Here is a 14,779-nt window from a genome sequence, read left to right on the forward strand (position 1 = left end):
GAATCTGCGTGGAATCCAAACAACTTTCGAACCGTTTCATGTCACATAGTCTTCCCCCACCTTTTTTACGCCATCGAGCTATCTGAATAGAACGCTATCTGAGAAGACTACCGAAAAGACTACTGAAAGGACTTCACAAGGCCGCTTATATGGCCGACTATTCTTGTCAACCTTCATTCAACGAAAAGACTCGGTGCCTATCTTGAACGTATAAAACTCCATTTCACCTCTTCACAAGATCACATATCATACCCTCTTGCTGCACAAACCAAATATTTCTCACGTTCCACTCCCTAGAACTATTCAAACGAATGTCAAATTCCCGCAACAGTTGCGGGACTATCTTGTGCATCTCAATAAAAGAGACATTCTTCCCTATACAAGCCCTCGGCCCGTACCCGAAAGTAAAAATAGTCTGATCCATCTCCTTCAATTTCTCAGGCGTACTATCCAGCCACCTCTCAGGGATAAATGCATGAGGATCATGGAATACCCGCGCATTCCGATTCACAACCCAAGCATTGATACCCACGGTAGTCCCCCCTGGAATATACTCCCCACAAATTGTAGCCCCCTGTTGAGGAACCTCCCGCTCAATAATCAACCCCGTGGAAGGATGGAGTCTCAACGCTTCTTTAATGACAGCCGTCATATAGGGTAAATGAGCCAGGGATTCATGGTACGAGATCGGATTCCCAATCCTCCCTGCCAGAACAGCAGTATCAATCTCATCCCGAACTTTTTCCATACACCGCGGGTTCCGCATAAGGTAGTACAGAATCGCACGTAATGCAATAGACGTGGTAGCAGCGCCAACGAAAACATTCGCAGAAAGATGGACAATAATATCCCGCACCGATAATTTCTCGGGATCGGCACGGTGAATCGCCATCCAACGGGACATCATGTCTTTCCCACCCTCGCCCTCACCCTGGTACTCATTAATCTTATCCCCATCTCTTTTCAGCGACGCAACAGAATTCACAGCCTTAAGCGTGAACTGCAGTACCTGGTTCCAGGACTCCATGCTGGGAATAAAAAGTGTCAAAAGCGGATTCCCAAGGAGGACCTTGTGCATTTTTGGAGTCTGTCCGCATAGACTGGCATATACGAGCATACCTTTGATAGCCTGCATCATGCCGTCGACGTCGCGGCCTTGCTCCAGGAACCCCAGTTTCTTGGCGAAGGTTATTTCGCCGATGACGTCGAAGGCGTAGTACTGGAGCCAGATACCTAAATCGATGGGTGTGCCTTCTGTAGCGAATTTTGAGAGCTGGGAGGTGAGGATATCTGTGCAGGAGTCGACTGAGGATTCAAGTTCAAGGAGTGAGGAGACGCTGTAGGCCTCTGCAACGTTGCGCTTTTGTTGTCGGTGATAGGTTTCGTCTCTTGTGGAGAAGAGGTTCATTTGGGGCTTTTTTTTCCACGATATTGACAGGATTGGGAAAAATTCTGTCTTTTATTTTTCGTAAGTGAGTTATATTTTATATCTGTGTGAATAATAGCATTCACACCTTCATAAATCCTTTGTTTAAGCCGTAAATCAGAGGGATGGCGCTGGGATCGCCGACCGAGATGTGGTTTGGGCCAATTCGAACCAGCGAGCCGTGCTTGCGGTGTAGGTCAAGGGCTGTCTGGTGGTGGTTTCCTTTCCAGACATTGTGCAGCTTCCAAAGGCTGGAGTACTTGGCGATAGTTGGACCGGGGATATTTTCAAGTCCTCGTTTATATCTGTTTGTGAAGAGTCGGAGGAATATTGCTGCGAGGATAATGTAGGCCCCGTACATCATCAAAGTGGGGGCGTCCATTTTGGAGTGATGGGAATACTATTTTAAGTCGCAGCTGTAGAAGGTTATTTGGAATATAAATTTGGTGATTTTCTTGTAGTTGATGAGACTTGTGATCGCGAAGCACCAAAGCCGGTAACCAGCAAAAGATCGATCAAATAATTAGCTTATTCAGGTATGTGGGGTGAGCTGGCTGTTTTCGCGACCAGTTGAGGGATGTTGTTTTGAGAGTCCGACAACTCGTAGTTATTCCATATTCCATACGGAGAAGTAAATGTGGAGAAAATGTTGACAAAGTACAACATTGAACCTACGTGGTACTTCTCCGTAGTACGTGGCCTTTTAATACAACACCCAATCACACCGTGCCTGAATGAGAGCTGATTTGACATGGCCTTCAACCGTCATCCTTCAGCCAATATTTAAGGATAACCGTATATATGAGTACCGTCCTGACTTAAATACCAGTGCTACTACTCTTGCTCTTGTCACTATCCTTTTTCCAATAAAGTTGTCCCCCTTGACACAATGTTGAATAGGAGGTCTTGTGACGAAGACACTGCACAAACTACAAGCAATTTTAATACAGGATCAAAGTGCAGGCCGCCTCCATTACGGAGTTTCAGACTGCGACGCTTCAGAAGAAGAAGGATCAGATATATAGTGAGAGCAACAACCCCTGAGATATGAATCTCAGTATAGCAATGTCGGTTTCCTCCCAACGAGACAGAAGATTTGCTGGGTTCGAATGCTTGTGAATGGCTTCGAATCTAGGGGTCAAACCTATGTGGGTATGTATCCTACCTACCACGCAAGCATGCGAACCATACCGCGAGGCCAAGGATTCACTCACTCTGACCAAAAAAGATAAAAACATACAACAGTGAGGATTCGCTGGTGGTCACCCACCCAACTACTAACTCACCGGCGTGTGGCTTAAGTACGGCTGAGCGGACGGGAAGCCCTGTTTTCCACACCCTATGGTCGTATGTATCAGTTTTTGTGTGGGAGGAAATTATATTGTGTGGGAGTAAGCGTTGCGCAGCCGGGGGGTGAGCGATGAGGAAGATAACAGTAAGGCACATGAGCGGTCTTTTTCTAGATACTTGAAACAGATTTCGGCTGCTAGACACTCTTGATCAAGATGCGAAATGGGATAAAGATAGAGAATCAATAGAGAAATCTTTGTATATGTTGCGTGGCACGAGGAGGAGGAAAGAGAGAGAGGAAAGAGGAGAGAGTTATCCAACATTGAGGTTCTGTCACATGGTGATGCCCTAGGCATCCAACAACTCTAATATCAAGCCGGTGGCCTTATTTATGGGCTTTATCTATCTGACTTTCCTAGAAATCGATTTCTCTCTCAACTCTTATCTCAATGAACTGTGGCTTTTGATACTCAAGTCACCGATATATATTATGCCGATGTAGCTCACCAAACAACTACTATTTCTACCACGCCAATCATTCCGCCATCCTACCTGCTAGCATAGCATTTATCAGGACTTAGTCCACGTTTGCCCTTCAAACTAAACTATACAATGAGCGATGAGTCTCGTTATTTATCCCTACCCAACATGTACCTCCTCTTTTCCAAACCATGTGCTTTACACTACATTATTTCCTCTCACATACAACTTAGCACATACGACCATAGGGTGTGGAAAACAGGGCTTCCCGTCCGCTCAGCCGTACTTAAGCCACACGCCGGTGAGTTAGTAGTTGGGTGGGTGACCACCAGCGAATCCTCACTGTTGTATGTTTTTGTTTTTTTTCGCATGATTTTTTGCTATATCCTACCTTTATACCGTTCATTCTACGTGGATCGGGTAATTTGCGTGCCCAGGTACAGGACACGGCTTATGCAGCACAGCCCAAAGGCTCAGCCCCAACCTTGGCTCAGCCTCATTTAAACCAGAAATAAAATAAATCCATGACCCCGATCGAACTTTTCTGTCATACCGAATAATGTCTCATTTCGAATAATATATCAATATATCAATACAAAATTACAATCTGGGATCCTAAAAACATGGTGCTAGATCCAAGTACAAGCCTTGCAGTAGTGGGCATCGTTATTCAATTTGTCGATGCCGGATGCAAATTATTCTCGAAGAGCCGTGAATTCTACAAGTCAACAACAGGGGCTTTGGCGGACGACATTGAGCTCCAGTCGATTGCCCGGCAGCTTGAGGAGTTGGCTGGAAGTGCTCGCTTTCTACCCAGTCTCTCTGACAGCCCGGGAGCTTCCCGTGGTGAAAAGCTCTTGTTAGAGATTTCCCAAGGTTGCCAGGAACAAGCAAAAAAGCTAGACGACATTCTCCGCCCTCTGAGGACATCTGAGGCAAGTGCTGCGATTCCTTTATTGCGTACAACAGACGACCACACTACAAACAAAAAATGGGAGGCATTTCGATTTGCCTTACGACGGATGAGAAAGTCGGGAGAGATTGATCGGATCGCGAAAAGACTGGATACCTACGGGCAGCAGTTGAACTCTTGCTTAACCATGATTTTCTGTGATCAAAACTCGACGATATGGAAGTCTATGCAACAGTTCTACGGGTTAAACTCGGAACAGTCGACAATATTTACTTCTCAAGCTCCAGCCATCAGGGAAACAAATGAGGGTGTACAGAAACAGCTGAAAAGCATTAGTCAGGCATTGAACAGCATGCGAGATTATAATGCTGAAAATGAAGGTCTCAAATCTTGGATTCGATTTCGCACATCTAACACCGATGGATTTGACGAAACCATAGCGAATCTGGAGGAGTGGTTAAAAGCCAGTGAGAATCTTGCAAGGCAGCTCAAATTGTTGGACAGTCTTTCTTATCGGGCCATTCAGGAGAGACACTCGCAAATTCGAGAGTCGCACACGCAAACATTTGAATGGGCGTTTGATACGCAGCTTTCAGCAGACAAGTTATCCCAATCCTCTGTGTATGAGTGGCAAAAGAGCGGAGATGGTATATTTTGGGTTTCGGGCAAGGCTGGATCGGGGAAATCTACCTTGATGAAATTCCTCTGTAACCACAGCCTGACTCATCGTGCTCTTCGTCTATGGGCGGGACGTGATCAATTGATGACGGCTAGTTTCTTCTTTTGGAATTCCGGAACTACTCTTCAAAAGTCGCAGGAAGGCCTTATTCGGTCACTTCTTCATGAGATTCTTCAAAAACATCCGGCACTCATCGAGCAAGTCTTTCCATCCGAATCACACGAGGAGAGTGAAGGCTCCACCAACAGCAAAATGACAAACATGTGGTCGCGCTCGCAGTTGATCAACGCTTTTCATCGATTAGCAAATCAAAAAATCTCCTCATCTAAGTTTTGCTTTTTCATTGACGGACTTGATGAATACCAAGGGGATCATGTTGAGCTTGTGAACTTGCTATGCAAACTAGTTCATTGCAACGAGAATGTTAAGATTATGGTCTCAAGTCGGCCATGGAATGCATTCCAAGTTGCCTTTGGAGACGGCAAGTGCTCTTCTCTTCGCTTAGAAGATCTCACCAGAAACGATATCTCGCTTTATGTGCGTTCCAAGCTAGAAGAACACAACCTATACCGCAAATGCATCCGTGAAAAGACCCTTGAAGGGATCAATCTTGTTCATGAAGTTGTGAAAAAAGCCAATGGCGTGTTTTTGTGGGTTTATCTCGTTGTTCGTTCATTGCAACGTGGACTGGAAAATGATGATCGGCTGCCTGAACTGCACAGAAGGCTTCAAGCAATCCCAACAGACCTAGAAATGTACTTTGGGCATATGCTCGAAAACATCGATCCTTTGTACAAATTTGAAGCAGCGAAATGCTTTGATATTGCCCTACAATCAAAACGGGCCTTGACTTTACTGACTTTCTCTTTTCTGGACGAAGAAGAACCTGTTCAACTTGCTCTTGCTTCACCAATCAAACAAATAACACTTAGTGAAGTGAAATCACGACATCAAACAATGGCTAAGCGGCTCAATGCCCGATGCCAAGATCTCCTCGAGATTATTACCGAAAAGGAATTCCCCAACACGAATACTCGAGTCATCTGTAGTTCTGGTTCAAATGAGACTTTTGCGGCACCAAAAGACTTCCAGCTTTACCGGGTTGATTTCTTGCATCGTACAGTTCGAGATTTTCTCAATGCTGCGGAAATGCGCGAAATATTTTCCAGTCGTCTGCCGCCCACCTTTGATTCGGCAACATGGCTATGCGCGTCGTTCGTACAGCAATTGAAATCGGCCCTTGTTAAAGAGAGATCTTCGGATTTTGATCTACTTTTCGTGACTCTGTTCGATAACGCCATGCATTTTGCCCGCGAATCTGAGATTCGGGAACATAACCCAAGGTCCCAGACAGACCTTCTCGACGAATTGGAGCGTGTCGGTGCAATATTTTACAAGAACATTGGGCCCAAATTTCTCAAAATCTTCTTAGATTTCCGGACACCTGACACTGTATCAGGGTGGGCAAAAAGATTCGAGGAGATCTACTTGGAAATATGTGTTAAGAAGGACCTTTTGATTTATGTGCGAGAGAGGCTTGACGAAGGCCCCGAATCGGAAAATCTTGAGCAGATCAATTCATTGTTGCTGTGTGCACTATTTCCACGCACGATGCAAAAGCCCACAGAGAGCGGTTTCGAAGTCCCAAATCCAAGGATGGTACAGCTAATCCTAGATAAAGGAGGATCTCCGAACTGGAGCTATGGTCAGAACACAACTACATGGCTATGCTTTATCAATTTCCTTGCGAGGTCATGGGCCAACACGGGCATTAACAGTCGTAAAGTACTGTTGAGTGTCATAAAACAGCTCTTGGACTACGGTGCTGCCATCTCCAGTGAGCGCGGGCCAAAGGCTGCCTGGGTTGAATTCCTGATAATGGATGGGAGTAATTGGGAGTATCGCGGTGACTCTGAGGAGTTCCAAGCGATGCTTTGTGACCTGGTTGATATTACGGCTGCTCGTGTCGATGTCAATATTTGTCACAAGGGCTGCACCGTTTGGGGACATTTCGTCAACAATTTACCTGAGAAAATGGCTCGAAGGACAAAGCTTCGGATTCTCCGAACGATACAAACATTCTTGAGAAATGGCGCAGATCCCTATTTTGACTATACGGCTGCTCTGGTTGAATACGACCCGAGGTCAAAACAGCGAGGAGAACAACCTATAGGATCCAAGCTTTTACAAAATTTTACTGAATCCGAACTTGTTTCCTGCGGCATGCCACTTGATTCTATTCAAGTACTTGAATCGATTGAATCTGACAGATTTCGCTCTAGTACTGCTTCCCAGACGGAAATTAAAAGTGGAAGTTGGTGGACTAACGTCCCCAAGCTATGGAAATGGGGCGGGGGTTAGGGTACAGAATATGTTTGTCTACTTGATTGTTTCAGATTGTGATATTACTATGTATGTTGCATCAGTTGGGTCACATTCAGGATTCATGCGCGTGCCATCTAGGGTAGCGGTGGTCCTTTATCATTATTGACAATCGTGGGCCCCGCGAAGCCCTCAGTAAATGTATCGTATCACCATAATTAGCTGTATGAATACTTCATACAGTGGTCCAGAGTTATATAATATCGTTCAATCCAATGGTCCCCTGCCGCATCTAGCTAGTCCAATCCTGCATCTCAACACAGCAAAACCCTTGGCCCGAAACAAAATGATCCAAGCATCCTCAAAGCTCAAATCCCCGATAACATCGGTAGACCATAAGTTTGAAGATATCATGAAGAAACTTGATTGGAAGATACTTCTAGCTGTTGCTACGTGTACATGACAAGATGCTGAGCGTTTCAAAGGGAACGGTGCGATCTGATGGCATTCTGGGGCTTAGTGTAGTGGTCGCGTGAACTAGACGAGTCTCAACTTGATTTTCACCCTGTATAGAGTGCACTCACCCTTCTCGCGCCTGCTCGCACCTTCACTTTACACGATATGATTATCTCCCACACAAAAACTGATACATACGACCATAGGGTGTGGAAAACAGGGCTTCCCGTCCGCTCAGCCGTACTTAAGCCACACGCCGGTGAGTTAGTAGTTGGGTGGGTGACCACCAGCGAATCCTCACTGTTGTATGTTTTTGCTTTTTGATCAGAGTGTGATCTTATCCAAGGCTGCCATGGCGGTTCGCTTGCCTTTTGCGTTGGGTCTGATGGTTCCACATGTCCGTTTGACCGACTGAATTGTAGAAGACACGGCATAATATACTTGATCATCTTCTCGAACTATCGGCCAACTTGGTAATCTGGTTTAGTCTGCAATTCGAGATTAAAAATGGTAAATCATGACCGAGACCAAATATATTCGAAGGTTGCGATTTGAGAGCTTCTGGGAAGTTTAATCCAAAAGAAATTAACCTTTCGTCATGACCCACTCTTGAGTTTATTTACTAGTGGCCTCACACTGCTTATTAGATAATATTCTGCCAGCCTAAAGATTCACCATAGAGCTATTATGGCACGCTTATCAGGCCAGAACCTTTCTTGCTGACTCGAAAATATACCCCTCTATTTCAGAAAAGACTCTCTAGCGGTATACGGATAGTTTGCTGTCTTCGTACCATGACTTAGTATGCAACAATTGAAAGTCCTTCTCCCAACGTCACTACTGCTTCTCTCCGACATAGTGTTGAGTCATCAAAAATTCGCCGCTCAGAGTCTAGCGGCGCCGAAGCCCAAAACATAGCTCATCTGCTCTGTCCCTTCTTTGCGGAGGTCTGTAACTTTTGTGAGATTTGCAAGGACCGGCTAAGGCACACGAAGCGTGAAATTTTTCCCGAACAAAGAGAAGTCTGATAGAGTAAACAAGCAGATGTCGTGACGGTTTACGGTTTATTCATCATTTCTCCTAAGTAATAAGTGCTTTGTCATGGCGTGGCGTTGGATACGAACGCATCTGACTATATAGTATGCCTTTAATCTGCACGGATACTGCCCCGAATCATCCGCTAGAACAAACACTCTTAGAATGTCCAACCTTAAAGAAATCTTGGTTATCGGCGGGACAGGTGCCCAAGGTATTCCTGTTGTCCACGGTACGTAATATACTATGACCCCTGGTTTTATGTCAGCACGAAGATTAACTTAGCTGTATTATAATAGCGCTCGCGAAAAGCAGGAGATATAGCGTGCGTGTATTAACGCGCAATCAAAGCTCTGCTCGTGCTCAGGCACTTCTCCAACTACCTAATGTTCGACTGATCCAGGGTACTCAAGACAATCAGTCTGACTTACGCACCGCCTTTCGGGGTGTCTATGGGGCATGGGTCAATACTGACGGATTCACGCTCGGCGAGAAGAATGAGCTTTTCTACGGTATCCGTGCCTATGAGATTGCGCAGGCGGAAGGAGTCCAGCACTACGTCTGGGCCAACATTGAATATGCGCTTAAGAATGCTGGGTGGAACGAGGATTACCACTGTGGGCATATGGATGGCAAAGGTAGAATCGGACAGTTTATTCTTGCCCAAGGCCAGGAAGGGCGCATGAAGAGTAGCCTACTAACAACTGGTCCTTATATGGACATGCTCTTTGACGCCATGTTTGTGCCCCAGAAACAAGAAGATGGGAGCTTCTTGTGGGCCAACCCAGCAAGTAAGTGGGGTCACCTTGTTTGATAGTTGCTTGTTCAATATTTGACCAACTGAAGAAACAGAGGATGGCAAAATTCCACTGACCGCGCTCGACGACGTCGGTTATTATAGTCTCTGGCTGTTTGACAACATCAAAGAGTCAGCCGGTGTTGACCTGGTGGTGGGAACAGAAGAGGTCTCGTTCGCCGAGATCGCAAAGACTTTCTCCTCGGTGACGGGCAAGATAGGTGTTCATCTTTACGTGCCGCTCGAAAAATACCTGCCCGTTGCCGAGCCATATCCTGGTGCACCGGCGAACTGGGCCCTGGGACCCGACGCTCCTCGTGATGAGTCGGTACAGACTTGGCGTGCAAACTTCTCGGCCTGGTGGAGATACTGGGGCGAAGGCCATGCGATCAGACGCGACTTTGTAATGCTTGACAAGATCCACCCGCAACGAATCAAAAGCCTGGCTGAATGGATGAAGAAAGTTGGTTATGAAGGAGAGCCTAAACGGGTATTGAAAGGGATGGAGGATCGGGCTGAAACATGAACGTTTTAACAGCTGTCTAAGTAGTTATGAAAAATCTAACGCTGGCAACAGAAGCCCCAGAATTCCTGGTCACCTCAATTCAGGCTGTTGGGCGGGCTACTTTAGGACCCTAAACGTTTCATAGATTTGTATTACAACAAGGATCATGAATTGACTGCATATAATAATAGGGTTCGCTTTTTGATTATTCAATTTAATGCCGTTTTGGTTGAGAAAAAAGCATTTCCATCTACTCGGTAGTGAAATCCGTCACTGTTTCTTCATCCCGAGGTCCAACATATGGTTGACTAATCAAATATAAAATAACGTATGGCAATTTTGCGGAAGAATCACTAATCGAGGCCGACCCAAATGTCAGTGTCGGTGGCAATACTCTCACATTCTGACCGGTTGCAGTGCCTCAAGAGTAAATTGATAACCCCCCCCCCCACCCGGTAGAGAGTAGCTTTTTTCATATATGTATATATATAGGTCAGCAAACGCCCACATCTAATATACAGACTCGACTTCAACATCGTCGGCTTCACTTATTGTTCGACCTTATACCTAGACAGAATGACTTCACCAAAACGCTCGATCCTTATCACTGGGTACGTAACCCCGAATGGAAATCACTTCACCACCTCTTTTTGACCGAGCTAATAAACATTACTCCGAGTAGGTGCTCACGCGGGGGAGTGGGAAATGCTCTCGCTCTTGAATTTGCCGCCCACGGCATGCGCGTCTTCGCAACCGCGCGATCCACTGCATCCCTGTCTAATTTAGAAGACAAGGGAATTGAGACCTTTGCACTCGACGTGACGAATGCGGCAAGCATTGCAGCACTCAAGGACGAGATTGTGAAGCGGACCGGCGGCAAATTGGATATTCTATTCAACAATGCTGGCACAAGTACGTGCAACTTGTTGAATTCCCCGTGGTCTTTTTGGCATTCTGCCGCTTGGATAGTTTTCAGCTTCTGACCAGGTTCTTTGCTTTAACAGTGTACGAAGCGCCAGCAATCGAAGCCGATCCTACTCGCACACGTGCCATGTTTGATGCCAATGTCTTTGGCCTGTTTGATATGGTTTCAGCCTTTACTCCTCTTCTTCTAGCCTCCGCCTCGAATACGCAAACACGACCTGTCATTATCAATACCTCATCAATCCTGTCACGCCTTCCGTTCGCTTTTTCGGCAGCGTATAACGCCTCCAAAGCAGCTGTGGCTTCTTACAGCGACACTCTCAGGATCGAGCTTGATCCACTCGGTATTAAAGTAGTTACAGTGTTCATGGGGGAAGTCGCCACAAACCTCATGTCAGCTGACAATATCTCCTTTGGCTCCGGAAGCATATACATCGATGCTGAAGAGAGAGCAAAAGAAAGAAGTCGAAACCATTCTAAAAACAGTCTCAAACCAGAAGTCTTCGCCAAACAAATTGTCGAGGAAGTAGTGGTGAAGAACTCTAGATCCGGGCAAGGTGAGTATTTGTGGAAAGGCAGCAATGCTGCTTTGATTTGGTTCTTGAATGCTGTAGGATGGAGAAAGATATTCGACAGCACCGTGAAAAAGATGGTCGGCCTTGACCAAGAGAAAATCCGGATGTCTATCTTTGACAGGGGCCAAGCATCCGTCAAATTAGAATGACATTTTGACCTTAGCAATGAAGTTTTGGTGTTAAATAATAATTAGGATTAATTGGCTAATCCACATTCTGAATAAGTATCTTCACATTGTTATCTAGTAAAAGCAACTATTTATTTGCTATGTATGTATCGTAACATAATTTTACTTGTGGTATTGAGTAAGGAATATCAACTCATGAGTTGTACTGCTGAGGTCTTCTACGGGGTACTGCTATGACGCGGCGTCAATATAGTCATTTTAGTCACAATATTCGGTTTAGTCAACATCCTCAATTATTTCTGATCGCCATTTTATGCAATAGTCTTGCGACTGGTCCTCGGGAGGCTGTTAAATCGAAAGTAATCTAATATTTTATTCTCTGTCTCTCCAGGGCCTCCCCGGAGAAGGATGAATAATCGGTCGGCCAGATGGATGAATAAACATAAAATGTACTTTCTTCCGAGGTCAAGTAATAACAGCACTAAGATATAACATCGCCTGATAAGCTTAGAGTCGAATTTGGAGAAGTCACTGTTTCTACCCTTTTTGCTTTTTTTTTTTTTTAAAAAAAATCCGAAGATCTTCAGGTCTGTAGTGTATTGCCTATTCATTATACGACCTGCTATCATGCCAGAACAAATAGCGCCTGTGCTGGTAACTGGTGCCGCAGGCCAAGTTGGAGGAGTGGCAGGCCGTGTTGTCGAACTACTGAGATCCTCCGGTATACCCGTTCGTGCGCTGGTTCGTCGTCATGACGAACGGGTTGCGCGACTTCAGAAACTCGGAGCTGAAATCGTGGTCGCTGATCTCACAAAATCGGAAGAGATATTTCCGGCTGTCCAGGGGTGTGAATATGTTTTTTTCTGCATGGGTGTGTCTTCCCAGTACCTCGAGGCATCCACGGTAATGGCCGCGGCCGCGCGCGCCAGCTCTGGGGTTAGACTACTGGTCAACATGTCCCAGATGACCGTCTCCGAGATGGACCTTATGCATGTCACTGAATCTCCTCAACACAGACTGCAGTGGCTGAGTGAACAGGTGCTCAATTGGTCAGGAGTGCCCGCGACTCATCTACGACCCACAGCTTTTCAAGAAAATCCCCTTTTCTGGGCATTTGCGGCCCGGTCTATTGAGAAGTCTGGAGCAATTCGTCTGCCTTTCGGGAAGAGCCGCGTGTCTCCAGTATCAGCCAACGATGTGGCGGAAGTAGCCGTTAAAGTGTTACTCGAACCGCTTGCATATGTCGGGCGAACCTTGGAGATCACTGGCCCCCGCTCCGTTGATATGTACAGCCTTGCAGAGGAGTATTCTGCTGCTTTAGGATGCTCCGTTCACTACGTGGACATCCCATTTGAGAGCTGGGAAGAGGAAACGCTCGAGAAGAGCCAGATTCCGGAACATATACATCGGCACATTCAGACTATGGCAAAGCTTCATGCTGCAGGGCGCTATGATCGACATACAGACACTGTTGACCAAATTCTTGGTCGGCCGGCTGCGAGCTTAGCGGAAACAATCAAGAATGGTCGCGGTCGTTTCCCCTTCCTTCCAAATCTCCATTGAATGTCAAATTATCCTATCCGAAGAGACTGCCATAGCTTACAAGTTGCACGTCCTCGGTCGACTTTTCAAAAGTGGATTTGCTTCCCTTCCTAGGATCTAAAGGTGGTCAGGATTCAGGCCAACATTTGGTTAAAGTCAGGCGGCACGAAGGCCGCGATGCATTAGCAAAGCAATCTCATTACAAGCAAAGCTAGGTAGATAGAGAAATGAGGACAGGTATATCTCTTCGGCCTTCTGATCCGACTTCCCACGAACTTCGTTCTAAGATCCAATATTCCGTTGAAATTTTCCACAATTTGTCCTGTAAGCCCCGAACAGTAGTCGCGTCGGTACCTTCCTTCTTAAGCTTCTCTATTTCCTCTTTCAAGGCTATCTCACGTTGAATCTTTTTCCCAAAGTTCAACTTCTATCTGCAATAGCTCCTTCAGGTCGGCACGGCATATTAATGGATATATTTTGTTGACGTAGGTAGCGTATCGGTATCTTTGAAGCAGACATATATCCCCAGAGGTATCCAGATCAAGCTCTTCATCAGTTTTGTCCCCGCACATGTGGTAGTTCATCTTCAGATGTCGTTTAGTAAGAATGTTGGGATGTTAAGTCTGCTAAAGGACCTTCAATCGAAAAGATTACCTGGAATATTGGCTAAAAGTCAAATAGCCGCGCCCAAAGAAGGAACCCGCCGTCGGTTAGGTATTATCATAACGAACCTTTCTAGATATCGAGTATTTATAAAGTCCTTTTTCGCATAAAAGGCTTTTAGCCAAAACGCGGTGGGGTGGTGTCGAAGGTCAACTCGGACTTGGCTGTGGGTTCGAAAACCTTGCCCACGTTATCCATGACAAGACGGTTCTATTGCAGGGGAAAGGCTCGGCGCATGGGCTAACTTGGTAATATATCTCATTATCTAGCTATATCCATACATCCGGCTAGTACCAGGTTATGTCATGCGCTGAGCTCTTGTATATAAAAAGCTCAGCCGATACACCCCCTTGAAGAATTGTACTCGATATATCTAGTCTGCTCACCTAAACTTGAAGCTGACAGTCGACAACCAGGGTACCGTGAAAGCCAACTCCCATGGTACACCTGAGCAGATTGGTGCGGTGCTGGGGTAAGGCTTCCCCATGGCCATGTGGCTCGCGTTGGTTATCCATGATGTTGGGATTGAGACATTTCTTTGATTTGACACTAAAGGGGGCTGAGAGGTTGAGACACCTGAGCTATCAAAGGCAACTGGCGGCTGGAGTGAAAAGTCCGGGGAGTGCAGGGGCTCGTGCAGGAAACATTTGGGAACAAATCTCCGGGAGTCATATCTGGGGCACAAAGAGGATAGCTCAGAGACAGACCGGTTACGGAGTACTCCTAGGGCTGTTCTCAACTTCTTCCTTGATTTTTCAGTTTAGACTTCTTTTTTTGCCATTTTTTCAGTGCCAAGCTAATTTACTCTCCTAATCGCCCATTGGTCCAGGGCACTGATCCCTGAGGGAAAAGTAACTGTTCTACTCTGTATATGGGAAACGAGGGATTCCGGCTTGAGATATTTCTCAGGAAAAAAAAGTGAGAACTATCTATACAGAATTCTACTGGGGGTAAATCCTCGTGAGGGCCCCCAAAGCCCGCTATGTGTAGACCTCGGAAGATTGCTCTAATCCAACCTAGAGTGATCGACCTCCCCGTCTGAGGC

At 46.0% G+C, this 14,779-nt stretch overlaps 5 protein-coding genes across 5 annotated transcripts; 4 read left to right on the plus strand and 1 right to left on the minus strand.

Annotated features, from left to right (window-relative positions):
• Positions 1-223: 223 nt before the first annotated feature.
• PGRI_084890 (cytochrome P450) lies at positions 224-1,808 on the minus strand (the record flags this gene model as incomplete). Its single annotated transcript, XM_040796203.1, has 2 exons — positions 224-1,456; positions 1,515-1,808. 2 exons carry the CDS (start codon positions 1,806-1,808, stop codon positions 224-226), a joined length of 1,527 nt encoding a protein of 508 aa, XP_040650741.1.
• A 2,011-nt stretch (positions 1,809-3,819) lies between these two features.
• On the plus strand, positions 3,820-7,149 carry PGRI_084900 (uncharacterized protein; the record flags this gene model as incomplete). Its single annotated transcript, XM_040796204.1, has 1 exon — positions 3,820-7,149. One exon carries the CDS (start codon positions 3,820-3,822, stop codon positions 7,147-7,149), a length of 3,330 nt encoding a protein of 1,109 aa, XP_040650742.1.
• Positions 7,150-8,766: 1,617 nt separating this feature from the next.
• On the plus strand, positions 8,767-9,923 carry PGRI_084910 (NmrA/HSCARG family protein; the record flags this gene model as incomplete). The annotated part of the gene is made up of 3 exons (XM_040796205.1): positions 8,767-8,833; positions 8,901-9,392; positions 9,454-9,923. The coding sequence occupies 3 exons, from the start codon at positions 8,767-8,769 to the stop codon at positions 9,921-9,923; spliced, it is 1,029 nt and encodes a 342-aa protein (XP_040650743.1).
• Positions 9,924-10,478: 555 nt separating this feature from the next.
• Positions 10,479-11,550, plus strand: PGRI_084920 (Glucose/ribitol dehydrogenase; the record flags this gene model as incomplete). Its single annotated transcript, XM_040796206.1, has 3 exons — positions 10,479-10,513; positions 10,585-10,814; positions 10,907-11,550. 3 exons carry the CDS (start codon positions 10,479-10,481, stop codon positions 11,548-11,550), a joined length of 909 nt encoding a protein of 302 aa, XP_040650744.1.
• A 606-nt stretch (positions 11,551-12,156) lies between these two features.
• On the plus strand, positions 12,157-13,092 carry PGRI_084930 (uncharacterized protein; the record flags this gene model as incomplete). Its single annotated transcript, XM_040796207.1, has 1 exon — positions 12,157-13,092. The coding sequence occupies one exon, from the start codon at positions 12,157-12,159 to the stop codon at positions 13,090-13,092; it is 936 nt and encodes a 311-aa protein (XP_040650745.1).
• Positions 13,093-14,779: the final 1,687 nt, after the last annotated feature.

The sequence above is a fragment of the Penicillium griseofulvum genome (assembly GCF_001561935.1).
Source record: "Penicillium griseofulvum strain PG3 chromosome Unknown contig_10, whole genome shotgun sequence".
In the NCBI taxonomy this organism is placed as follows: Eukaryota; Fungi; Ascomycota; class Eurotiomycetes; order Eurotiales; family Aspergillaceae; genus Penicillium; species Penicillium griseofulvum.